The sequence below is a fragment of the Camelus bactrianus genome, chromosome 25 (assembly GCF_048773025.1).
Source record: "Camelus bactrianus isolate YW-2024 breed Bactrian camel chromosome 25, ASM4877302v1, whole genome shotgun sequence".
Classification (NCBI taxonomy): Eukaryota; Metazoa; Chordata; class Mammalia; order Artiodactyla; family Camelidae; genus Camelus; species Camelus bactrianus.
Genome location: NC_133563.1, coordinates 25,272,691 through 25,299,229, shown reverse-complemented (window position 1 = coordinate 25,299,229; position 26,539 = coordinate 25,272,691). Strand labels below are relative to the sequence as shown.

The 26,539-nt window shown below is 44.5% G+C and overlaps 2 protein-coding genes, 1 non-coding gene and 1 pseudogene across 10 annotated transcripts in view; 2 read left to right on the top strand and 2 right to left on the bottom strand.

Moving 5' to 3' along the window:
* The window catches only part of C25H8orf76 (chromosome 25 C8orf76 homolog), a 49,436-nt gene extending 44,013 nt beyond the window's left edge, over window positions 1-5,423 (top strand). Inside the window, exons 7-8 of one of the 5 annotated variants that reach the window (XM_045508479.2) lie at window positions 3,493-3,611; window positions 3,781-5,411. In XM_045508479.2, coding sequence (XP_045364435.2) covers window positions 3,493-3,611; window positions 3,781-3,894 — 233 coding nt within the window. In that variant the 3' untranslated portion in view covers window positions 3,895-5,411. Of the gene's footprint in view, window positions 1-1,958; window positions 2,067-3,492 lie in introns of those variants that run through there. The other 4 variants (XM_045508478.2, XM_045508477.2, XM_045508476.2 and 1 more) reach the window with 4 other exon arrangements.
* A 5,037-nt stretch (window positions 5,424-10,460) lies between these two features.
* TRNAM-CAU (transfer RNA methionine (anticodon CAU)) lies at window positions 10,461-10,533 on the top strand. Its single transcript has one exon. It is a non-coding gene; the product is annotated as a tRNA-Met (tRNA).
* A 5,673-nt stretch (window positions 10,534-16,206) lies between these two features.
* TBC1D31 (TBC1 domain family member 31) overlaps window positions 16,207-26,539 on the bottom strand; it is a 59,446-nt gene continuing 49,113 nt past the window's right edge. For 3 of the 4 annotated variants that reach the window (XM_074353013.1, XM_074353011.1, XM_045508433.2), the window contains 3 exons: window positions 24,882-25,020; window positions 18,283-18,378; window positions 16,207-16,560 (listed from right to left, as the gene is read on the bottom strand). In XM_074353013.1, coding sequence (XP_074209114.1) covers window positions 16,427-16,560; window positions 18,283-18,378; window positions 24,882-25,020 — 369 coding nt within the window. In that variant the 3' untranslated portion in view covers window positions 16,207-16,426. The remainder of the gene's footprint in view (window positions 16,561-18,282; window positions 18,379-24,881; window positions 25,021-26,539) is intronic. The other variant, XM_074353012.1, reaches the window with a different exon arrangement.
* LOC123613532 (dnaJ homolog subfamily C member 2 pseudogene) lies at window positions 22,268-24,875 on the bottom strand (annotated as a pseudogene).

Sequence of the window (26,539 nt, the reverse complement as noted above, 5' to 3'; positions counted from 1 at the left end):
CTGCTGGTGGCAGCGGGGCCAGCCACAGAATTTGTGGGGCCCAATGCAAAATGAAAAACTGAGGCCCCTTGTTTAAAACAAAAGGAAAAAGTGTGATGAATGGTACAAAAACAGAAAACTTTTTCCTTTCTTCTGTAGTCTTTCTCTCATCTTCTCATGGTGTTTTTTTAATTTGCTATTTAATGTTTTTAAGTTAAAAAAATCAAAATGTAATATTATTAACATGACCTTTATCATTCATCTTTATTATTGTACAATGCCATTTTAAATGCAAATAGGAGAGATTTAATTTGTGTGCAAAATAATTGAAATTACACAGTCTCTATTTCATTTGTACACATGTGTGTGTTTTGTTCTTACCAGAAAGTGGAAGAGCTTCAGGTTGCCAAGTGGTCAAAACCTGGCCAAGGGGGCCGTTGTGCTGGCGGGGGGAATCAGAAGGACCCTCCCTCCAGGCTGGGCTGGGAAACTCTTCTGTCTCTTTTCTTTTGAAAATAACTCTTTGGGCTTTGCCTTTTGTTTTGTAATATTAAACATTCATTATAAAAATTTGGGGAAAACAAACAAAAATTTAAAAACGGAGTTAAAATGAAAGAAAAAAAATCAAACATCTTCCACAGCCACACCACTAGACAGCAGAACATTTAATTTTAATTGGCAGCTGCGCAGATTAGATCCCTCAGAACCCTCTGTAACCTCCCTCTTGCATGCTTTCCCATGGCATCTGGGAAGCTCAGAACTCCTTTTCCCAGGCCTCTGCATGGGACCCAGGCTCTGACAGGCAGGAGCATCCCCACAAGACTTGGAAGGCACTGTGAGCACCCTGGGCAGGCCCCCCTCAGGGAGCTGGTTCTTCTGCAGCAGCAGTGCGGGCCAACATGAACGCTGAACCACGGAATCGGTGGTGGAGAGCCGCGGCAGCAGGAAGGCTTCCGCTGGAACACACGGGCATCTTCCTGGCTGGTTGTTCGTGCCTCTGTGGCATCCAAGTGTGGTTCCCTGAACCTCCTGGAAATTGTAGTAATTGAATACTCTGCAACAAGTTGAACTGAATACTCTGCATCAAATCCCTTTCCACATAAACAGCTAGAGTGGATTCTGCCGTCTGCAATGAACAACTCGACCTCTGGGTCTCAGCTTAACTCTCATTGCCTCCTTCATAGTACTGAGCTCAGTGTGGAATTGCCTTGTTCATGTGTCTGTTTCCCTACTTAGAGTCTCTTAATGAGGAGGAACCAATTCTGCCTTGTTCACTACCTTGATCCCAGTGGCTATCCCACGGTAGCACTTGGTAGATACCTGTTGTGTGAAATAAATGGTCACCTCCAGCACCCCCTACCCCAGGGGAGAGCAGAGACACCAGCCTCAGCTGCTTCTGTGGCCCAGGCGGGTTGTATTGCCTCTACCTGGACACCTGCACCCTCCACCCCCACCCCCACTGGCTGATTGCCTCTTTTTGCAGAGAAACGCATTGTTCTCGAAGATTCCCCCTTGCACACCTCTTTGGCTCTAGTGACTTAAAAAGATTGTAAGGATTAATCAGCTCACTGGCCAACTCCCTGCTTCCCTTCAATGAGCAAAGACTTGCTTTGTGGGGTGTGTGTCTGTGTGTGATAGTTGGGGACAGATTTCTGAATAGAATAAGACCCAAAGACTCAGGAGAGCAAATATTATAGCATGTGCAACGTGCTGAAGGTGGCCTGGACCTACCAGTAAATGCCTCTTTGGAATCAGACTTTCTCCCTTTGGCCATCAGACTGTCATCAACTAAATTAGCTGAAATCTCTAAGCTTTAAATTATGGGCCAGATAATGCAACTTTGCCACAATGTAGTTGTGCAATTTCAGACACAAACACTATGTTTGAAATACAGGTGCGGGAAGAGATTTTAGTGATATGATTTGAAAGGATTCCTGTGTAAGCCGCCTAGCCCCTGAATGCTTGGCTGCTTCTCGTAGGAACCATGACGCCCATCAGCTCTGTGATGAAGGGGACCTCATGGCTCCACGCCCCAGCACTGCCCGGGACACCAGGACACACACTGTGACCTCTGCCATTGCCATTACACCTGTTGGAACTGCGGGCAAAAATCACTGCCGTGTTCCAGGTCTGAACCTGGGCAGGCTGCCCCAGGGCTGCCAGGACCACACCTACCATCTCCTGTCTCACCTGTCAGGAGGGGGTGGAGTGGGAGGGTCTTGAGAGGTGAGTGTGGTAACCCTTTCCTCTCCTCTGGTGAGGGGACCTCACTGTCCTCCCACCCCATAAGTGGAGCAAGTGCCAGGAGCCTGAATGTGTTTCTGGCCAGTTCGTGGAAAGGCTCACTTGGTTACTGAAATCAGAGCCTGCACATCTTTGGAACTAGGAACTAGGTCTCCAATCAGACTGCGATTTGGGGATCTAGAAATGAACCAAATGCAGTGCCTGCCCTCAAGGAAAGACTAGCATGTACAGGAGAAGGTGAGAAGCCTCTTCTGTCATCATTAAATGCTCATGGGTCCACCGTGGGCTCTGCACAGCCTGTGGCATGACCCCTGCTGTGGTGGGGCCCAGAGTCCAGTGGGAAAGATGGCACATGAGGAGCCATGATGTTGAACTGGGATGAGTGTTCGGGTCAGGGGAGCAAGAGCCATGGGAATACAGAGCGTGGAGGCTGACCTGGCCCGGGCATCAGGCCTCTCTGTGGTCACAACAGGTGGGAGGAATTAGCCGGGGCAGGCGGCAGGAGGAAGGGGGTCCCCAGGAGTGTAGAGGTTGAGTTATGTGCTAGGGGTGGTGGTGAGGAGTGGGGAGAGTTAGGGTGGGGGTGGGAGGGCGCAGGAGCACTTTGGCCTTTGTCTCATGGACGGTGGGAGCTACAGAAGCTGTTGAGCAGGACACAGATGAGGCCAGACAAGTGTTTGTAAGGGCTGCCTCTGGCCCAGTGTGGAGAAGAGCACAGCCCTCCAGGCACATCCGGGCTGGCAGGGGCGAGGCCTCCCTCCTTCTGGGTGCTCTGTCAGCACGGCTCAGAGCTATGACTCTTGGACGCTTCCAGCAACATGCTGACTCACACAGTGCTGTCCGCTCGTCCAGTCAAAGGTGGAGCTGGGAGGACCATGGCCTTGCGCTGCCCCAGACACGTGACACAGATGTGCTGGCTGGTCTCCGCAGGGCACATCCGAGGAAAACCTCCTCCTCCCACCTTACGCTTGGCCTCCCTTGGCCTCCCTGGACTTGCCCAGCTGCTGTGCCCTGGCTTCTGGCTTGTCACAGCCAGAATAATGAGATGAGACACATGGGGCCACAGCCAAGTCCTACCGTGTTACCAAGTCCTGGTTGGGAAAGGTCCAGGTCTGGGAAACCTCCACCTCCTCTCAAAGCATCATGGGAGAATCCGCACCCCAAATGCAACCCTTCTCTGCAGCCTCCTTCCTTCCCCAGTAAACTTACCCTCACCCAGCCTCATGATTCCCTCTATATTCTTCATTTTTATTTATTTACTTTTTTAAGCAGAGAGAACTGGAAAGGAGGTGAGAGTCACAGTGAGCATGGATTCTGGAACCCACTCACCCCGACTTCCCTTCCACTGGACCAGTGACGGCAGAGGAATGTACAAAGACCGTGGTCAGGTCAGATGCTGCCCGCAGTCTGGTTGTGATCCCTGCCAGACAGTTGGAGACCATGACCTATGGGTGGGATGGAAGGGCAGGGAGCGGTCAGGTGTAAAAAGAAAAGCTATTAACAGCTGGAACTGCCCCAGCACTGGCAAACCCCGGAGTTTCTGGTCTTCACCCTCAGGTACATGGAAAATTCCTCATGTGCTTCCAAAGAGGTGAAACAGCAAACCCACCTGAATCCAGGACAGAACGTGATTTTTGGCTGCCCATAAGCTCCTCAGACTTCCGTTGTTAAGCCTGTACAAGAATGTTCGCTACAGTATTTGTTACTAATTGAGAAGAATTAGATGTTATAGAATTCGAAGTCCTCGTCTCAGCTCAGGCTGCCAGAACAAAGTACCACAAGTGAGGGGCTTAAACCACAGAAATTTGTTCAGGGTTCTGGAGATGGGAAGTCTGAGATTAAGGCGTTGGAAGGGTTGGTTTCTTCCAGTGCCCCTCTCCTTGGCTTGCAGTTGGCTGTCTTCCTTCCACATCTTTACATGGTCTTCCCTCTGGGCATGCCTGCACCTTAAAATAATCTGCTGTTCTCAGAGATAGTCCACTGCAGTTACAGAGAACAAGGAAGATCTCTAAGTACTGGCAGGGAAAGAGTTCCTGGTTTATTGTTAAGTGGAAAAAAGAAAGTCACAGGACAGTATGATACTGATATTAGTTGTATTGTGATATCATAGGATTGGGGCAAAGGTAAGATGAAGAGGACTTACGTATGTAAGTCTCTATGTGCAGCAGATTAGATTATTCTCAATTCTTCTAATTATTCTTTTCTTTAACTTATATTTTTCTATTTTGTGGGGGCAGGTATTTAGGGTTACTTATTTGTTTTTTAATGGAGGTACTAGGGATTGAACCCAGGACCTCATGCATACTAGATATGCACTCTACCACTGAGCTATGCACTCTACCGCTGAACTATACCCTCCCCACCTATTGTTCTTATTTCTTCATTCCCTCCCCTGCCCTGGTTTTGTAGCTTCTCCCCTGTGGGCTGAGGATATATCCCTGGCCCATGGATATTGATTTTGGCCAGGTGACTTGGTCTGGCCAATGGAATTTGGATGCATGTACCCAGAGCAGAGGCCTTAAATGTGCTTGCTTGGCATAGCTTGGTCTCTCAGGCTTCTGTGACCCTCAATGAGAAGAAGGCACCCTGGAAAATGGCTGGTCCAGGAGACCATGACGATGTGACAAGCAGACCTGAACCCAGCCATAGCCTGGAGCTAGCCCAGCTCACCCTCATACCTGTGAGCAAGAAAAATACATGCTTACCTGGAAAACATTATGTTGAGTGAAGTAAGCCAGACCCAAAAGGACAAATGTTATATGATTCCACATATATGAAATACCTAGAATAGGCAAATTCATGGAGAGAAAGTAGATTAGGAGCTACCAGGGGAGCAGAATGAAAGGAGAGAGGGGAATGAGTGGTTATTACTTAATGAATATAGAATTTCTGCTTGAAGGGGATGAAAAGGTTTTGAAAACAGATAGTTATGATAGATGCACAACATCAGTGAATGTACTTAATATCACTAAATTGGACACTTAAAATGATAAATTTTGTGCCATATGTATATATATCTTACCACAATTTTTAAAAACAATAATGTAATATACCAAAAACCATTGAATTGTACATTTTAAACAGGTAAATTGTGTGGTGGGTTAAGTACATTTCAATAAATCTATTAAAAAAAAAACACATGTTGTTTAAGCCATTAAGTTTTGGGTAATTTGTTAAGCAGCAATGACTGACTGATACAGTATGTATACATGTATTTTATAATGAGCACATATTATTTGGGTAATAAAAATGTGCAAAAACAGAATTTATTTGGTTTCCCTTAAACAGGCCCTTTTTCTTGTTTTCCTGCCTGGTCCCACAGCAGCAGGACATTTCTGGACATTGCTCATCTGAATTTGGAGTGATACTTCACTTCTCTCTTTATCCTTAGAAGTAAATCAGGCTCAAGTTCTGGCTGTTCCTGTAGAAAGTGCTCCATTCGGCTCCTTCTCTGTAGTCTCTGCAGCATCTTTGGGAACATGTTTTCATCTCCCTGGGCCTGGATTCTTTCCTGGCTTCCCAGGTGGTCTCCCTGCCTGGGTCTCTCCAAGCCATGGAGGAAGAATAATTTGCAACATGCTTCCAGTAAATTACTCTGCTCATCCAGCCCTGAGCCCGCCTCTCACACACACACACACACACACACACTTTTCATCTGTAAAATAGGCTTACAACGGCCGCTACTGACTGTCAGACCAAATCTAAGCCCCATCAAATGTCATCTGGACATGAACCCCAGAGGTACAATGTGATGATGTCCTAAAATTGATCAGCTGGAGGAAGAGCTGCTCTGGGCAGTCAAGTCACTGCCCCCTTCCCATCTCCCCTTTATCTCTGCTCTTTCTCCCCCTTTTGGTGAGAAAACCTCCAGTGCTGCAAATAAAGGGAATGTTTGATTCAAAACATTGGTTTAGAAGTTGAGAGCATGAGAGACTCTAATGACTAATTACTGTGGCTTCAAATTCAAAACTGAAAGAGGACCAAACCAAGCTGATGGATGGATGGGAGGTGACTGTTGAGGATATAACATGAAATTGTTTAAGGAATTGAGTTTTAGTGCTGAAACAAAACTCTTTCCACCCTTTTTTACTTCTTCGTGTGAGCAGTTTCTCAACACTTAACATCTGTAAATATGAAAAACAGAAACAGAATTAATGCTGAATCCCACTTCATTCTAGCAAAAAGGGAACAGCCAGCCTACGCAGACATAAATTAAGTGGGATTAAAAAGTCGCATCCATCTCATACATATTTGTTTCAGATTTTCCACTTTTCCATTTAATAATTATTCTTCAAATCCATAAATATATTTATGATTTTTGATTCACTGTGTACTAACAAAAATAATATGTCAATTTAGAAGAAAAATATGACAGAGCCTTATGGTCACAGGAAACAAAATATTTTCAATTTGTGCACATATTCTTGCTGCTGAGAGGCATGCTAGGGTGATCAACAGCAGACATAAAACATAAACTCTGTAGTATATGAAGATACAATTCTCTGTGGGGGGTGGCGAGTAGAGTGGAAATATGACTTCAGGGGCGAAAATAAATGTAAACTTAAATGCTAAGAGTTTATTCATGTCTATTTAAAGTAGATTATGGTTTGTATGAAATCCGTAAGATATTTCGATTTCATTGGATGCCTGTTTAAAAAGTCATACACGCAATTTTATTTTTAGAAAATCAGCATATACAATTTACTGGAAATTACACCCTTTGTAACTGAATTGACAATGAGAAAGCTGAGACATCCATTTAATGTTAATCAAAGAGGTTCAAAATTACTTTAGGAGTTGCACGTGAGGAAACAGTTCTGGAAACTGCTTCTGGGGGCGGGGCAAGTGCTGGTGAGAGGCCCCGCGATGTTGCTCCACTCGGGATGGAATCCTGCCTCCCTGGGCTGCAAGCGGTTGGAACTTGGGCAGGTGGCCTTAGCTCTTCGGATTCGAGTTTGAGCTTCTGTACGTGCAGGGCAATAGTAATAATGACCCCTTCAGGTTGTTCTGGGAGTAAATGAGCCGCCCCTGGGATAGCGTGTAGCCGGGAGGAAGGAGCCTCCATTTACCGAAGTGAGTGGGGCAGGTGTGGAAGCGAGAAGCAATCCTTGGAAGGCAATGGGTATCAGGTTTCTTCGATTAAGTGACCTTTGACCTGGCTGAAGAAGGGCGCGGAGGAGATCCCGGCACAGAGAAGGGGTCTGGCGGTGGGAAAGCCACTTCAGGCGGAGGGAACAGCGCGTGCTAAGGCCTGAAGTAGGTAAGTTCCACGCAACCTTCGAGGTCTGGGGTCCAGGGAAACTTCCCAATCCTCAGCTCCTCCTAAGGAGACAGGGGACTCTAGGGAGCCCACCCCTCGTCTCGGGAGGTAGCCTCACCTGCCCGGGAGCTCTCAGTCCTTCCCCGGCTGGGCGAAGCTGTCCTCCTCCCCGCGCCCCCTTCCCCCGGGGTCCCCCCTCCCCAGGGTTCTCTCCCCCTCCTCCCAGGAATTCTGGTGCCTGCTCTTAAGATAGTATTTTTCCTACTTCCTTACACTCATGTTGCCACTTTCCCCCTTAACATCCCCCAATTCTGGGTGATTTAAAAAATTCTCCTCCAACACTTTATAATGAGAACATTTCAGATAAACTAGAAACGTTGAAAGAATTGTACAGTGAATATTGGTGTCCCCATCACCTAGATCCACATTAACGCCATAGTGTACTCGCAGTCTCCCAGAAACTCTCCACTTCTCGTCCTTAGTTTGTTCGTTGGTCCATCAAACCCGCTTATCTTTTGAAACGCTTCAAGCTTGCAATCGTCAGTACACTCCTCCAAAGCCCTTCCACTTGCTTGTTGGTGGCTGGAGTTAATGGGTTTATGGGTTGTTTTTTTTTAATTAAAAATTTTTTTAATTGGAGTTATAATCGATTTACAGTGTTAGTTTCTGATGAACAGCATAGTGATTCAGTTACATACATATATATTCCTTTTCATGTTCTTTTTCATTATAGGTTATTATAAGATATTGAATATAGTTCCCTGTGATATACAGTAGGACCTTGTTGTTTACTTGTTTTATATATATTAGTTAGTATCTGCAAATCTCAAACTCCCAGTTCATCCCTTCCCACCCTCTTTCCCAACTGGTAACCGTAAGTTTGTTTTCTGTCTGTGAGTCTGCTTCTGTTTTGTGAATAAGTTCATTTGTGTCATTTAATAAAGATTCCACATGTAAGTGATACCGTATGGTATTTTTCTTTCTCTTTCTGGTTTACTTAGCAGTATATAGTCTCTAGATCCATCCATGTTGCTGCAAGTGGCCTTATTTCATTTTTATTTATGGCTGAGTAGTATTCCATTGTGTTTATATATCACAGCTTCCTTATCAGTCACCTGTTGGTGGACATTTAGGTTGCTTCCATGTCTTGGTTGTTATAAATAGTGCTGCTATGAACATTGGGGTGCATGTATCTTTTTGAATTAGAGTTTCCTCCGGATATATTCCCAGGAGGGGGATTGCTGGATCCTATGGTAAGTCTATTTTTAGTTTTTTTGAGGAATCTCCATATTGTTTTCCATAGTGGCTGTACCAAGCTACATTCCCACCAGCAGTGTAGGAGGGTTCCGTTTATCCACACTCTCTCCAGCATTTATCATTTGTGGACTTTTTAATGATGGCCACTCTGAATGGTGTGAAGTGATACCTCACTGTAGTTTTGATTTGCATGTCTCTGATTATTAGTGATTTTGAGAATTTTTTCATGTGCCTATTTGCCATCTGTATGTCTTAATTGGAGAAATGTTTGTTTCGGTCTTTTGCCAATTTTTTTAATTGGGTTGCTTGTTTTTGTTTGTTATTGAGTTGTATACGCTGTTTGTATATTCTGGAAATTAAGCCTTTGTCGGTTGTGTCAATTAAAAATATTTCTCCCATTCTATAGGTTGTCTTTTTGTTTATAGTTTGCTTTACTATGCAAAAGCTTTTAAGTTTAATTAGGTCCCATTTGTTTATTTTTCTTTTATTCTGTTGCCTTGGTAGACTGACCTAGGAGAACATTGCTATGATATATATATATCAGAGAATGTTTTGCCTATGTTCTCTTCTAGGAGGTTTATGGTGTCTTATTTTATAAGCCATTTTGAGTTTATTTTTGTGCATGGTGTGAAGGAGTGTTCTAATTACATTGATTTACATACACCTATCCAGCTTCGTCAGTACCACTTCGTCAGAGACTGTTTTTTTTTTTTCCATTGTGTATTCTTGCCTCCTTTGTTGAGGATTAATTGCCCATAGGTTTGTGGATTTATTTCTGGGCTCTCTGTTCTGTTCCATTGATCCATACGTCTGTTAGTTTATGGGTTTTTAAAGGTAAAATTTACATAAGCAAAAGATACAAATATTAAGTGTGCCTTTTAATTGTAAGTGTGCCTTACTCTGGTTGATTTTAGATGGTACGTGGAAGAATGGTTTTTATTTTAATATTTATTTTAACGTGTGTTCGGAGGAAAAAAACACCCATTATCCATTTGTGATAGTGACCAAGTTTCCTTTAACAACGAATGTATTTAAATTAACTGGTGTGAAGGGCTGGGGTTAAGGGAGGGGAGAGGGCTTCTAAAATGCGGAGGGTGCTGCTGCTCTAGGTGTTCTTTGCAGAGCTGCGGACACTTCTAAGAAGAGTAGTCTCAGCCGGGGAGCTCCGGGGAGCGGTGGAAACTTGGGGCGTCAGAAGGGGCTGGGCACCGGGCTGGATCGGGGTCTGAGGTGGGGCCCGAATAGTGTGCATGGGTGCGTGCGTGTGTTTTTTCAAATTATTATGCATGTGTGCCCCCCCTCCAACTCTTGGAGGCTGGGAGTGTCTCTGTAAATGAGCACCCAGCCAACACACGGCCGGGGTCACGGTAGGTGCCCAAGAAGTGTTTCACGAGATCAGCAGTGTGCAAACGCTTTGTAAGCACTCTACAAAAATAAAAGTTTATAACAGCAGGAAGAATCCCAAGGCCACGAGTCCCCCCTATTCAGCGCAGTGTGTTGAAGCAAGTCTCAGTGTTTGCTGATTAATATACAGTCCTGCAGGCGGAGAACTACAGGAGCCTCGTGGGCAGTTCGGCCCCGGCGGGTGCTGGGGCTGGGAACGTTAGTGTTCCGGGTTAGGGGCCTATCAGAGAAAGAAATGAAACCACAGCTTTGTGGCCATGCGCACTCGGCCGCTGAGCTAGCCTCATTATCCTATGCGCGTAGGCTGTTTGTAGGTGCCTCGTTAGCGCAGTAGGTAGCGCGTCAGTCTCATAATCTGAAGGTCGTGAGTTCGATCCTCACACGGGGCACAATACTTTTGTTCGATCTAAGCGTTTAATCCAACTAGAAAAATGGATTTTATTTGCTTGTCTGTTGATTGGGAGGGTGATGGCGCTTTTCCGCCCTTGAGTCACCAGCATATAAGCCTCGGCTACCTGAAGTACCTGAAGTACCGACGTGGGGCACTTCGCTGGTTGAAAATCTTTCTCAGCCCCGCCTCCCTGCCGGCTCCCAGAATTCTGGGCCGAGGTTGGAGGAGTGGAAGGGAGGCCGGAGCGTGATGATAAGAGGGGGGCCCGTGCAGAAGACTAGTGCGTGGTGGGCTGGGACCTGCATGAGCCCCTCGGGCAGAACCCCCCTCTCACCGGCAGCGCCGCGGCGGGGGTGTCCCGAAGGAGCACTCACCCTACCATTCCACCCTCCACCAGGGGGCCTGCCCTAACCCTTGAGCTCTGCTCCTGGTGGGGACGTGCACAGCGCTGGGTGAAGGGAGCCGCCGGGCGCTTGTGGTCCAGGAGGGCACTGGGAGCGCCGCTGGGTGCAAAGCCCTCTCTCTAATGGAGGCCTCAGAGGAGTGACTGGGACTCAAGGCCCCCCCCCCCCCCCGGAGAGTCCCAATTATTGACACCCCACCCCAGGGTAGGCTGGCTCTGGGCGGCGCTGTGATGAGAGGCCAGACAGTGCAGGGCTCTGAGCCCCGTGGCGACGAGTTTGGGCTGCAGAGCTTGGAAGCTGGCTGGACACGATCAGGAAGGTCATGGAGGCAGCTGCCGGGGCTTTACGTGACAGAGGCTTTGTGACGCTCCATCTGAAACAGTTGCTGCAGTCGCAGTCATCGTCGATTAAAATTCTGGTAATTCAGTCATTCTGCACATGTCAAGTAGCAAATTGAATTGACACGTGATAGCTGTAACCACCTCTTCACTTTTCAAGTTTTTGATGACGCGCTAACCTCTGCAGTTCTCCCATTGGTGCTGTGATAATACTTCTGGGTTACTGTACTGGTAGGCGGGAGTTTCTGAGGCTTTCGCTTGGCTCTTTCTACATAAGGACACCTACTCAGTGGGTCATCGTGCCAGTGTAGATATTCTGCCTTTGTCAAATTTGTTTATTCCAATTATTCATTCAGGTACTCAGAGAATCAGCACAGTTGGTTTCATGGCATTACTGCTACCTCTGTAATTCAGACTGGTTCAGGCTCCTTTATCACTTGACCTTCGTTAGCCCTGGCTTTGGTAGCCACAGTAATTACTGTCATTTTACAGCCAGTATCTATTTCCAAGTCCAAACTCGTTCTGCTCACTGCATGACAGGCCAATAAATTGAGAGAGGAGATGTTGGGGCAAGGAATAACGACTTTATTCGGAAAGCCTGACAGACTAATGTCCTGGAGAACCATCTTACCTGGGTCAGAATTCAGGCTCCTGTTACACTGAAAAGGGGACGGGTGTGCTTGGCTGTTGCAAACTTCTTGGTGCAGGAATTCTTTGTTGTTGGGATCCTTTGTTGTAGTAGCCATCCACGTGGGTCAGATCACCGTGTTCCTGTAAACCTCCAACAAAACAAACGGGTGTTTTCTATTCTGCAGCTTATCTTTATATGAATGGTAAAGTGTTAATCTCCTTAAAGGTTAGAGCCTTGAGAATAGGCTCTCCTGTCTATTTCAGGCCCTAGGCAACATTCTTTTACAGAAGGTGCAGAACCAGCAAGACTAAGCCTAGGAAACAGAGCACTGGGTTAAAGCCAAAGGAACTGATCTAATATGGAGTCAGATTTGTTCTATTACATGTCTAGTAACCACTGAAAGGGCTGGGTGTTTTTTTCCCCTACTCCCCAGTCTTTCAAGTAAGTACCAACAAGCCCCTTTGGAAAGGCTTGGGGGATTATTTATAGCATTTATATGTGGCACTCACAGCTGCAGGATACTTCACCAAGGGGAACTTGTCTTCCCTTCAATCAAGAGGCTTTGACTCTGGGAATGAGTTTAGGTCTGGAAAATGGGTGACAGGCATGGCTCTCCATTGTGGTGATGTAACTGAGCAGGACCCTACCGCCGGGCCTTCCTGGGACAGACACCTCCCTCCCGTGTCCTCCACCTGCCTCTTGTTTATCGAAAAATTTTAGCCTCCTAGGCCTTCCCTGAGTTCCAGAGGATGTTTAATCAGAGAAGTGAGAAAATGCAGAAGCAAAGGAAAACAGTCAAGCAAGACAAATAATAATAGTTTAGCTATTAAACAAAGTCAAGGACCTTTAGCTCCTCCTCAGGGGCTCTAGAAACTATTCTGAACCATGTCCTTTGAGCTGTTTTCAGATACTGAAACCCCTATCAGGTGGAAGAAGTTAAGTGTATGCTGCCCACAAGCACGTAGACCTCAGATGTGTGGGAACTAGAAGGTTGAGCATGTTGACTCCTGATTACATCATCATCAACCAATCAGAAGAAAGTCCACGAGCTGAGCATGGTCCTGCAACCCTCTCTCCCATGCTGTCTTTAAAAACCCTTTCCCTGAAAGCCATTGGGAAGTTCAGACCTTTAGAGCACTAGCTGCCTGGACTGCTTGCTTGGTGTCCTGCAGTAAACGCTGCACTTCCCTTCACCACAACCCGGGGGCAGTAGATCGGCTTCACTGTGCACAGGTGAGTGGACCCAAGTTTGGTTCAGTAACAGTAACTCAAGTCATGTTTTGGGCCCACAGATCTTAAGATTTTCTGTTACATACGTCAAGCAATATTTTAGTAGGCTGCCTATCTATTTCATTGTTAAGGACAACATAATCAATTACCGATAGCCAAATAACCCTTAATAATACTTCTCTGCTGCCTGCAGCTGTAAATGGCTGTCTTTGGTAGTTAAACCGCTACCACTTGGCCTCTGCTATGTGAAATCCCACCATCCCACTGAAATCAGGAAGGACATCAATGGGCATCTCTCACCACAGAGTTTTTCAAGTGTGCACTTAATGCCTTAAGAAGGGAGCATCTTTGGGGCTGAGCATGTAGCTGGGACGAGAGTGAGAAGTCCGTACGTGATGAATCCACTCCTACAGTCCTACTTTCCTTAGCCTTCGGTTACCTTCGTCTATATCATGCCAGGGAAATTCTGGCATCTCAGTGTGATTAAAAAGAGGCCAGTACTGACTCTACATTTCTGTCAGCCAGCAAAGTAAACTTCCTGTTGCATGAGAGTGCCCATGATCAATTTACGGCCCTGAGCTCCAAATTTTCTCTTCAGGGCCCGCTCTGCAAGAATGGCCGGGACTCTTCAAGTGCTTTCTCCTCACCGCGTGCGCGGTGCGAGGCTGTCAGTAGAGGGCGCTGGGAGAGATTGCAGGAGGGATGGGGCTTCTCTTTCTAGCTCAGATGTGTTTTCTTTATTCTTGTTCCTGCTTCATGGTCCATCAGTGGCTAGTGTGTGGGGACACCCAGTGTTCTGTCCCAGCTGTGTGCCCAGAGTGCACAGTCTCTTAGTGATGTCACAGCCCAGCCTGGTGACCACTTTGCTGCCATCCTCCCAACACAGCTGAGGCTTGTTCCAGGTCTGGTGCCAGCCGCAGCGCCCTGATGTGCTCTGAGCACCTGTCTTCCAGCCTTGGTTTGCCTGTGCCCCAGAGGGTGGTTCCTTGAGAACTTCCCCCTCCCAGCATGGCCAGTGTACACACCACCGTGACACACTTGGGGTCCTGACTTCCTATGACCTTGCAGTCAGCAGCCCTGGACTAGCTGCACCCCAGAGACTTCCTTCCTGCTGCCTGGGCAGCCCAGGAACCCCTGCACTGTCCAGGGGTCCACAGCCACACCTCCAGTGCGGTCTGAGCCTGAGCCGTGGGGAGGGAGGGAATTCCTTCTGAGTTTGTCCTCCCTTGGGTACTCTCAGTCCTCCTAGGCACCCTTTAGCATTCTCTTTATAGTTACTCCCCTGTCATAGTTAAATAATTCTTTATATTAAACTTATCCTGTTCAAATTATGTGGTTTATCTCCTGACTGGACATAGACTGACATGAGGTTAAACACTGAGGATCTGTGTTCCCATGTACCCACGTTAATAAATTAGGCCTCTGGCAGGGCTTACTGCTGAAATGGCCAGCGTGGAGTCACTGTGGAAGAGCCTTTAGCAAATGATCAAATTTCACTCAACAATAGAGATTTTGTACCAGAGAGAAACCACATGAGTGTATAAATGTGAAAAGGCCTCTACCTGAGTTAGTAACTTACTCAGCACCATTGAATTCATACTGAAGACTCTTTTAAGTGGGAGTCGATGTGGAGAGGGATTTAGCCGAAGCCCCAAATTTATCCAATGTTGTATAATTCACTCCAGAAAGAAACCTTATGAAGGTAATAAATATGAAAAAGCCTTCAGGAACTGCTCTTCAGCTGACTCAAGGGAGTCCTGGAGAAAAGCTTTGTGACTGTAGCCAGTGTGGGAAGAATTTTAGCCAAGCTCAATCTTCACTCAGTTCCCAGAGAACTTACATTTACATGACCAAGAAATCGGGGTCAGGTTGAGGCTATACTACCAAGAAGCATGAAGAGCTAATCACACATGTATTTCCTATATTTCATTACATGTCCTCCTAACCCTTGAAATGCCAGCCAGGCCCACGTGACTGAAGAGATCCAGCCAAGTACCTGGAATCTGCTAAGGCAGTGACTTTGTCAAGATCATCATCGGGAGCACCATGGGTTTGGAGAAAACTGGGAGGGAGAATGTGGTGAAAAGAACTTCATTTGGTTGAAAGTGTGCATAATTCACTTTCACTGGGTGAATAGAAACTTCAAAAAAATGAAATACTGTAATGCTATAAATGTGTGTGTGTGTGTAGTTTGCAAAACCAACCTGAATAGGTGTAAATTCTAGTCAAGGAGGACGTGAAGTAGAGGTCAAAAGCTGGCAACATACAGCTGACTCTGGCTGGCAGAATCACCGTATTTTAGAATTCGGATGCTTTCAGGTGAGCAATTTCTAGCTCACCAAAGTTCCCATCACACCCCGAGTATTTTATATCCTGTGACTTTCTGTGGCCAAACACCCACCAGCCTGGTCCATGAAGGTGTTTGTAACTACCTGAAAACAGGCAGAAAGAAAATGAGGCTGATGAAAGTGCCCTTGAGAAACTGATGCCAGGTGGAGTACCAGGGTCGTATTTTGGGAATTTGGACAAAAGCAAGCACTCTGCTGACTGAAAGCACCGGATTTACCGTAAGGTTATGCTTTGTGACTCCGGGAAAAACAAAACAAACCTTTTCTGCACTGTGCACTAGCTAGATGTTAAGCACCGTACCAGGAACTTTATATACACTATCGTGTTTAGTCTTCACGTCAAGTGCATGTGGTACTTCTGCTCTCCTTTTAGAAATGGGTTCGGGGGAGTAATCTGCCCAAGAGGATGCAGCCAGGAGCTGCTCTGCTGTGGAGCTAAGGGCCGGTGCTGTCAGGAGAAGCAGGCAGAGGGCAGGAAGTGGAGGAGCAGAGACAGTGGCCCGGGTGTGGCGAGTGCGGAGGGGTCTGGTCGCGGGCAAAGGGGCGTCCTGCTGCGGGGGGTAGGGGCAGCGGGGTGCGCAGGTGGCCTCTGGAGCTGCCGCTGACTTCTCCCTCAGTCCTGATGGTACTTGGTTGAGATGCTTTAAAATAAAACCTCATCAACTGAAGTTCCTGAAGATAGTGCTGGTCCTTGCAACCTGAAAGGGCCTAATGCAAAGCTTTAAAAAGCTTCAATTTTTGTTTTTATTGTGAAAAGTACAATAAGCCATTAACAAGCCCCAAAGCACAGAATTAAATAGAACACATCATTTTTATACACGCATTTTTCATACAAAAGGTTAATCTTTATAAGAATTTAAAAATAAATAATCTGAAAATCAGTGTCACTGATTGCAAAATAGGTATCTCGCTCTCTGACTATCTCAAGGTGACCAGCCTCCTATGTGGCCAAAACAGGAGGCGTCTGGCATCTGTTACGAGCCTGGGCAGTGAGTCTCTGGCGAAGATTTCTCACTCTCTCCATTAGATCCCGTTCCATGGTGTCCCAATGTGTTCTTCTTTGGTTTAATGAAACTTGAAAACAAAATTTTAAATTAACAACAGTTAATTTTAGCAGTGGTACAGCACTTATTTTAAAGGCAAGTATGTTTCAAAAATCAATAATGAAATGAATATTTTAAAAACCAAATTTCTTAAGCAAAAAGTCTAATATATTACCTGGCCCCCTGTGGTTCTATTTACAAGCCAAATATTTATTTCTTGAAATGAATGAATGCTATCAGAGAACTTACCTGCTTTTTGGTTATTTAGCATGTTTTTGATTTGGGGATACAGGTGAATTTTAACTTAGGAAGAAAGCCTGTATAAGAGAGAATTTGAGTTCTTTATAATAGTTTCTTCACTATGATGCTTATTATAATGAGAAAATTCCAAGTTGCCAAAATTAATATAGTGAAATGTACCCCATAACTACTTCCTAATGATTAAATAAAAATTAACAAACAAAATGCTTTTTAGTAGCCAACAGAGGGAGTCCAGAATCAAGATTAAAACATTACAATATGTCCAAGTATAACAGCCATTTCCCATTGATTCCGAGGGGCTACTGAACACTGGAACTCAAAAAAGAAGCATCTTAAAAATACACTTCTCTGAAACTTAGTCACATATTCAAACAGCTTCCATTTCTGAGAACTATTTTTCCCCCAATGAACAAAACTTTTATGCTTTCTTGCTTTGCTGCCAAATAACAAACTTGCCAAATGTCCTTAACTTGATTTTCAAATTTAGAATATTATCTAGTTAGAAAGTTCTGACTTGTCGGAACAGAGAACAGTTGAGAATCTCCTGTACTTTCATTCGACTCACGTGACTTCTGGTTGAATTCACATCCTGACTCAGACTTTAGGAGATGCGCATGTGTGTGAGTTGGCGAGGATACTTGATCCACACCGGAATCTCGTGACTTGTTATTAGGTCTAATTCTTACCAAGTTGGTCTTTAGGGGACATTATATCAAAATCTGTTCTTCTAAAAAAACTCAAAAGACCTTGTTAAATTCTGTTTCATTTATGTGACGGTTTTATTGAAAAAGTCAGTTGAAAGAAAGCCTGACAGTTTCCTGTCCTCTCCCCTCCTTTTAAAAACTAGTAACTGGGGAAACTGTTAGTTCCTTTATGGGCTGATGCTGTGATGGCATTTTGGTAAGATGTTTCCACCTCATCCCTTCCCAAAACAAAAACCTCCAGTGAATCAAGTCAAGGGATCAAAAGTCACCTAATCAGCACGGAGCCTCTGTGCCCTTCGTGGTTGTGAGAGGGTCCCCGGCAGTGGTCCCACCTCCGTGCCCAGAGCAGACACGCTTCCAGTGGTTGCCGGACGGAGCCCAGCCCAGAGGAGGGGTCAAGAAAATTCTAATATGTCACAGTGCTGAAAACTAAAGCTGAGACTTTCTTCTCACAAGGATGTAGAGATTCGTTATGAATATCATGAGTTTAGTCAGTGCCAGACTTCTGATGGAGCCTCCAACTATGTTTTTGAGCAGTGGTGCCGGCACTGAAGAAACAGAGTTGCACTGACGAGATCTGGCAGACGTTCCTTACTTGGGTTTCCGTCTGACCCAGTTTTTCCCCAGCTGGAAACCTGAGGATCTTGCAGCCTCCACTTTGGATTTCCATTATCAATGCCTTGGGAAAATGGTCTCAAAGTACTGTAAACATAATTTCAGCCACAGTCTTGCTTGCATACTGCTAAATCTAACATGAAAGAAGAAACCTTTCTTGTTCATCAACTTACTCTGTGTCAGGGACTCCACTGAAGAAATGTCATTTGATTGTGAGGTTCTAGACAAACAGCTTGAGGCGACCTGTTCATTCTGGCCCTTGGGCATTACTGTTACAAAAGTGAAAAAAATAAGAGGATGTTTGGGAGTGGATAGAAAGCCGCTCTTAATTCCACATGGTCCCTCGTAAATTAACATTGCCAAGGATAAAAAGCCCCTTACTTTTCTATTCTGGGAAGAATGCCGTCACCATTCAAAAGTCATGGAAAGTGCAGTCAGTGAGAATTAAGAGCCTAGCTGAAATTCTGGTAAAGCACTTAAAAAAAAAAAACACCTTTAGCTAAAACAAAATAGCAACCAACAACTGAAAAATACATATGTTAGGACAGAGATCCCCAACATTTGCTGGGAGGAACAATGAAATGTGAATTAGGTCCCTCCTTGAGAACTTCGGTGAGCCAATCACAACACACGGCTCACCAGGAGCAGCGGTGGACGAGTCGTACCTGAAGCTCTCAGGGTTGAAAGCACAGCGGTGGTTCCACACCTCGCTGGTGCCTCCTCCTATTTTTTTTAATTATCACTTTCCTCTCCTCACCCTTCAGCTGTGTTTTTACTGTTTCCTAAGTCCTACAGCTTTATATCCAATAAGACACCAATGTCTTTTGATTTTCCATCCTGACGTCACACCTAACTGTCCCTTCCTTTCTACTCCATCACTAGGGTCCAAGCCTTGGTGCGTCGGCCCAGGATGCCCGGGTCACACTGACTCGTGGAGACCACGCCTGCCTCTCACCTGGGCTCCAGAGCATCAGCTGATGGTTTTCACTCATAGTTTTAGCTCAGTGAGTCACTAAGACAATCTAATTAATTGCCAAATGATTAATTTGAACTGGCATGGGGGAATGGAATTTAAGAATCATCTGCAAATATCTGAAGGGCTATCCTGTGGCAGAGGGAGTAAATGTCATCTGCATTGCTCTGGAGAAGTTTTTAATGAGGATTTACAAAGAGAAAAGAAAAGTGTAAGGAAGGAACAACTTCTAAATAAAATACTGGCAGAAGGTGGAAGAAGGGAGTGAGCTTGTCAGCTCAGTGTCCCGAAACAGGCTGGAGAACCCCTGTCAGAGCATGCAGGGCTGACCCCATGGTCAGGTCCTTCCAACCCTGCAGTCTCACAGTTCTTGTCTCTCATCTGTTGTCTCCTAAATCCATCCTGCCCACGGCTTTATATTCATCCTCCCAAAGGGCGTGTTGTAAACATTACCTCTGTTCAAGCAACTGATGGTTCCCCACTTTGCTTACAGCAACGTTTCAAACACTGCTGAGCAAATTCACCTGTAAAGCTTTAAAACAAAAATCTAGCTTTCTAGCTTCTATCCTAGATCTATACAGCTAAATAACCCTTGGTCCTGAATGTGTGTATTTTTAAAAACAATCTGTAAGGAAAAAAAAAAAACCCAAATAGTAGCCAGTCACTGGCTAAATTGTAACAAGTCTGAATATATAAATAATGAAGTAAAAAGGGAAAAGTTCTTTTTTCTATACTTTTTATGCTGCAACTTGCTTTCTAAAAACATTTAATGTATAAATTTTAAAGCCCCAAAGGTGATTCTTATTTAAAATTAGTATTTTTTTTTATTTTTAAACTTCTTTCTAATCAGCATATGAGACCAAATTTTACTAATCTAAGTTGTTTTAAAATTAATATTTCTTTGCTGAATTGGTAGGTGTACTACTTTACAAACTAAATCTCCTTCCTTTCCCTAGCCATGCTCCTGACCCAAGTCCTGCTCTTGTGTTTTCTACAGGTCACTCTGCTGTGCGGCCAGCCTGGCACTGAAGGTCCCCTCACCCGCCTTCGTCAGTGATACCTTTAAGCATCTGTGCACAATCTCTCTGCTCCAGTTGGCCTAACCTGTATCACCAGGACAGGTAATCCTCTGCCACTGATTAATTACTAACAAGTTCTATCACGTACAAGTGGAATTCATGGAGGCTTTTAGTTGGTGAATCCACAAAAGCAATAAGGGAGAACTGTGTGTGTGTGTGTGTGTGTGTACATGTACACGCCTATTTCTGGGGGAGATTCTCAGAGAGGCTCACAAACCGTAAGTGGTTAGAAAATGGTATAATATAATGTTAGAATGGTTACAAAATTAAGGATAACCTAGTCTATAATCTCCTTTTACAACTGAGGAAACTGACGACCAGTGAACACTTCTGAATGCAAACGAATGAATGCAAGCGAGTAGTCAAACTAAGCAGGGGTGCACGGCTGAGTGGCTCCAGCTAAGTTTGTTCAGTCTGCTTGTTTACTGTGAAGCTGGGACGAGGGCTGTGCTCCCATCACGCACCCTGGGCTCCTGTGCCCCCCGCCACAATCCTCCCTCTGCAATGTCCTCCCAGTGCTCTAAGCCCTACCCTTTCTTCATGGCTTGGTAATTTTAAAATCTGGTCCAATGGCCCTACCTGGCAACCCGCATTAACTAATGTCATTAAAAAAATTATTAAAAAAAAGAAAAATATATCATTGAGATAATTCACACACCATAAAATTCACCCTTTTAAAGGGTACAATTCTGTGATTTTAGGATACTGAGTGCTGTGTAACCATCACCTCTAGAACATTTTCATCATCCCCCCAAAAAACCCCATACCCACTAGTAACCACCCTCCCACCCTCTCCCCAAACCACTAGCCTCCTTCTGCCTCTAGATTTGCCTGTGTGGGCATTTCATGAATAGAGTCATACAATACACGGCCTTTTTGTCTGGCTGCTTTACCTCAGCATATGGTTTTCAAGCTTCGGCCACTTTGTAGCGTGAATCAGTAGTTAATTCCTTTTCATCGCTAAGTAAGATTCCACCGCATGGATATACGACATTTTGTTTATCCATTCCTCACTTGATGGGTACCTGGGCAGTTTCTCCTTTTTGGCTGTTATGAATAATGATGCTGTGAACAGTGAGTGTACAAGTGTTTGCAGGGATATGCTTTCGATTCTCTTGGCTATATGCCTAGGAGTGGAGCTGCTGGCTCATACAGTCACTCCACATCTAGCCTTTTGAGGGACTGCCAGGCTGTTTCCCGAAGTGGCTGCACCATGTTACATTCCCCTCAGCAGCGTTCCAGTTCCTCTGATCCTCGCCCGCACATGTTAGTGGATTATACATGCTACTGAATGTAAAGTTGTATCTCCTTGTATATATTTTTCTTTAATTTTAATTTTTTCCCATGTAGTTTGGTTTCTATTTCCCTAATAAATAATTAGGTTGAAGATCTTTTTGTATGTGTATTAGCCACTTATATATCTTCTTTGGAGAACTGTCTGTTCAAATCCCTTTGTCCATTAAAAATCTGGACCAGTATTATTTTATAAGACATAGCTATTTTGTTTCAATTTAAGTTTATGGGCCTGGGATTTTAGGGGCAGCAGGGGCCATTCACATTGTCCAGAAGGTTCTGTTTTCTGGAAAACAAGAATTTCCTCGCCATTGCTAGTAAAGATTTGAAACTAGGCAAAAACTGAAATAAGCGCTCTGTCGCTGGTGCACTCTCATTCATGTTTCCTGCTTCCTGGGGCCTCCCTTTAAGACAAACCAGCGCTGAGTACCTCCAGTCAAAATGCTGTTGCCCTAATTATAGCTGATTATCCCCCAGTTTCAGGATTAAATGACACTGATAATTTATACACCCTGATTAAGGCAATGATCAAATCCTTAACACATCTGCCTTTGAAAAATGGATGATTATTAACCAAATTATCTCTCACTGGTGAAATTTAGGAATGTTGAAAAAATGTTGGCAGGAAGACTTGGAGGTGGAGGGGCCAGCACGTAAGAGGACTAATGTGGGAGGCTTTTTGCAGTTTCTTTCCTTTTTCTACTTCTAAATCTACAGGTTCTCCAAAAGCCTCATTTTTTCTTTCTAACGTAGGGTAAGTGTGACAGGGTTAGGGACAAGTGGCAGCTCCAGTGGTTAGTGTCTTCTGTGAGCAGATTTTATTTTTTTACTTTAAAAAAAAAATTAAGTTTGGTCGATTTACAATGTTGTGTTAGTTTCTGGTGTACCGCATAGTGATTCAATTATACATATATATATTCCTTTTCTTATTCTTTTTTATAGGTTATTACAAGGTACTGAATATAGTTCCCTGTGCTGTACAGTAGTACCCTACTGTTTATCTATTTTATATATAGTAATTTGTTTCTGCAAATCTCAAACCCCTGATTTATCCCTCTACCCATCCCTTTCCCTCTGGTAACCATAAGCTTGTTTTCTGTCTGTGAGTCTGTTTCTGTTCTGTAGATGAGTTCGTTAGTGTCTTTTTCTTTTTTTTTAGATTCCACATATGAGTGATAGCACACGGTATTTTTCTTTCTCTTTCTAGCTTACTTCACTTAGAATGACGATCTCCAGGTCCATCCATTTTGCTGCAAATGGCATTATTTTATTCTATTTTATGGCTTGAGTATTAGTCCATTGTATAAATATATTATAGCTTTTTTATCCAGTCATCTGTTGATGGACATTTAGGTTGTTTCCATGTCTGGACCACTGTACACACTGCTGCTGTGAACACTGGGGTGCATGTATCTTTTTGAATTTGAGGTGCCTCGGATATATATCCAGGAGTGGGATTGCTGGATCACATGGTAAGTCTAGTTTCAGTCTTTTGAGGAATCTCCATACTGTCTTCTATAACAGCTGCACCAAACTGCATTCCTACCAACCGTGTAGGAGGGCTCCCTTTTCCCCACACCCTCTCCAGCACATCGTTTGTGGGCTGCTGAATGATGGCCTCTGCCTCATGGTCAGAAAAGTGATTCCAGGTCTTGCATGAGTGTTGAAATTTTTCCTTTCCTTCTTAATGGCTTTTTTTCTGGATATCTTTCTCCTTCTTTGCCAGTAAAGCTTGTTGTCTCACTTCCTCCTCTTCTTTCTCTTTTGCTAACTGAGCAGCTTCTAATTCAGCTTGTCTTTGTTTTTCTTTAGCTTCTTCCTCCTTCTGTTTTGCGTCTGCCTTTGCTTTCTTTTCTGCTTCTTTCTTAGCTTTTTTTTCTTCCTTAAACTTTATCCTAGGATCACAGCTATATGCATTATCAACTCATGTCTTTATTCTGTTCAGTCCTTCTTTTCTTTTGTGCCCTCGTTGGCCTGTTTTGCTTTTCAATCTACCTCCTTTCGTCACGACATTCTGCTTTTTCTTTTTCTTCATCTAAGAAAATTCTAACAGTCAAAATTATACCAGAAAGAATAAAATGCATCTACATCTTCAAATGATGAATTCATATCACCAAGCTTGCAGAACTTTTTTTTTATTTGACCAGCTGGAATTCCTTTCAAACACTGTGGAAAACACTTCGAAGAAATTGTCCTTTGCTTCACTTTTAAAGGAACTGAGTTATCAAAAGTAGGAGCTACACTGTTAAGTGCTTGTCTTTTCACTGGATAAGATAACACTTCATAAGCTTTGGTTATGCGAGTGGAGTAGTCATTATCTCCTTCTTTTATTGGTTCACCAGCTGCTTTCTGTTTGTCTGGGTGATGTTGAAAACCATTGCTTTATGGCCTGCTTTACTCTGTCTCTGTGTAGCTTTGTATCTTCCATGGCCGAGACCAAGTACTGCATAATGATCTCGGTTCTTCCAGTCTTGGGATCACGTGCTTCTAGCACGGGAAACTCTTCTAGCTGCAATTCTTCATCATCTGATTCCTGTGATAACTCCTTCCTATCCTCCAGTTCCAGAGGGCAGAGCGTGGGTGATGGCAGTGCCCTGGCCATCCGCAGCGCTTGGCAGGAGCAGCATGATGGCGCTGGGGCCAGCCCTGCGGGTGCAGTGGTTCTCGTCCCAGATGCAGGGCACTCAGAGTCCCTTCCAGCTCTACCTCCCCGTCCGAGCCTCGCGCCTTGGCTCTAGGATGCCCAGGAACCAGCACACAGAGATGACCAATAACTACTTCCGGGATGAACTGTGTACTTCTAATGGGTGAATGGTATGGCGTGTGAATTATGTATCAGTAAGGCTGTCATTTTAAAAAATAATACATATACATTCTATAAAAGACTGAAACAATGTAGTATAGTAAAAGTTCTCCATATCTGTACTCTTAAAATTTTAGATTATAATTTTGATTTTTCATTTGATGCCACTGTAAGCCTTGCACCAAAACCTAATGTTTGATTAGATCCTATGATATTTTTCCTTGTGCTTCTTTAATATACTATTGTTCTGAGGACCAGCTATTGGCAAAGCACACATTTTTACTAAAATTAACTAGAAATAGTAGGTTGGGAACAAATCATATCTAGTGCATTAAAGGGATGCCAAGGACCATGGAACCGTGGAAGAAAACAGAATTCTATAGGATGGCTGAGAAATTTTTCTAGATTGGAGCTTTTTTTTCCCCTAAAACAGGCCCCATCTCCTCAGCCCATTCTTCCTGACCAAAAAAATGGTAACTAGTGATCACCTTTTAGTTGAGCAATAATTCGACTGTCAGTACTGAAATACACCTCAAGGATGTACCATGATCTGAGACCACATGAAGTGAACGAGTGTGGGAGAGCAGGAAGGGAGAGAGCAGGGGCAGCACTCACGACGCTTACCTCTGCCACACAGGTGTTGGGCGTGTTCTGCAGCATCATTTATCTCCTTCTCTAGAAACCACTTTCTGGATGCATCTGAAAGAGCAGCAGCTTTCTTTTCTGATTTCAAATGAAAGTCTTTTTCTTCAGCTTCCTCCCACTAAGTACAAATAAATGAAAAAAAAATCACATAAGAGCTGTGGTAATGCAGGCTCCTAGAGCAGAATAAGCCCCCTCTGCTTCTTCCACTCCACTTCCCTTATCTTCCCAGGGCACGGAGGATGTATGTGGTATTCAGCTAATTTGGGTGCCTGTCTTGGCTCAAGGCTGTTGAAGAACCTTGAGAGCAGAGGCCCCTCTGAGGTACCGCTCAGTGACCCTGAGCGCCACGTGCACCCATACAGGTCCCAATAGCCACTGAAATAACAATTCATTTCAATACATTTCTGATCTCAAATCATACGGGATTGAGTTTTTTACATTCATGGCAATTGTTTGCTTTAATTTGAAAGCTATGCTTTTATAATAAAGTCTACAAAATTCAGAGAATAAACTCTTTGCCCAGTTCTGGTACAAAGGATGACTACAGGGAAATCAAGTAATGTGTATTAGCCCCTTCTTCCTAAAGAGAGAAAACAGTAATTTTAAAACTGGCTTAAAGGGTAACTAAAGTAATAGATTTAAATTACTAGATAGCTTCTAAACTTTGCCATTGTTCTAGAGATGCTACAGCTTTTATATGCAAACACACACATATAATTTTTATGTTACAGAAACGCCAATGCATTAAATGTGTATTAAGTAACAAAAACTTTAAAGAGCCATTAGGACCAGGAGGGACCACACAGGAAAGTTCTATTCCTTTCATGTTATTTGATGAGGAGACTGACCTTCCAAGGCCACAGTAGTCAAGCAAGAGTTAGAAACCAGGACACTGGACACAAAGAGGGCTTTCTGTGTGACGTGAACAGCCTCACAGTGATTCTTGGTCTACTCTCAAATACACCACTTCACCCAGCACCTAGTGACAGGGTCGCTCTAGTGCTGGCAACCCTTACCTCGGAGATGTGGGCTTCCACCATCGTTTCCCTGAGGAGAGCAGCCTCAGTGATCTGGGCATCACTCCCACCCCTCCTTGTCCTTGAACGAAAGGGTTACAAGTTGGGTAGGAGGGACATGAATCTGGAAAAGTGACTTGCAGGAAAAATATTATGAGAAGCTTTCAGAAAATGCATTATGATAGAGCAGCAGAAAGAGGAGTGAACAAAAGCCAGTTACGTAGCGCCTGCTCTCTCCCAGCTCGGCAGGGCGCTGAGGGATGTCCACCGTGCCCGCAATCGGAGGGGCCACCAAGAGATGTGGCACACACTCTTCAGTTGCCTGCTCTGCTGCTTCTTTAGGAATAGAATTAGAATTTTATTTGGGATGGTAATGCTCCCTGCTAAAAATATCACCCTTCCCAACACCTTTTGCAGCCAAATGTTGCTAGAAATGTGATGGGGGGGACTTCGGGAGAGGGGTTCAAAGAAAATGTGTCAGCTGGGAGGTGGAGCCTTCTGCACGTCCATCCCCCTTCCTCCTGCTGAATGGAATTAACTGCAATGGCTGGAACTCTGGTCATCTTGGATGGAAAGGTATCCTTGAGAATGAAAGACATATACCAGGAGTGGTGCAGACAG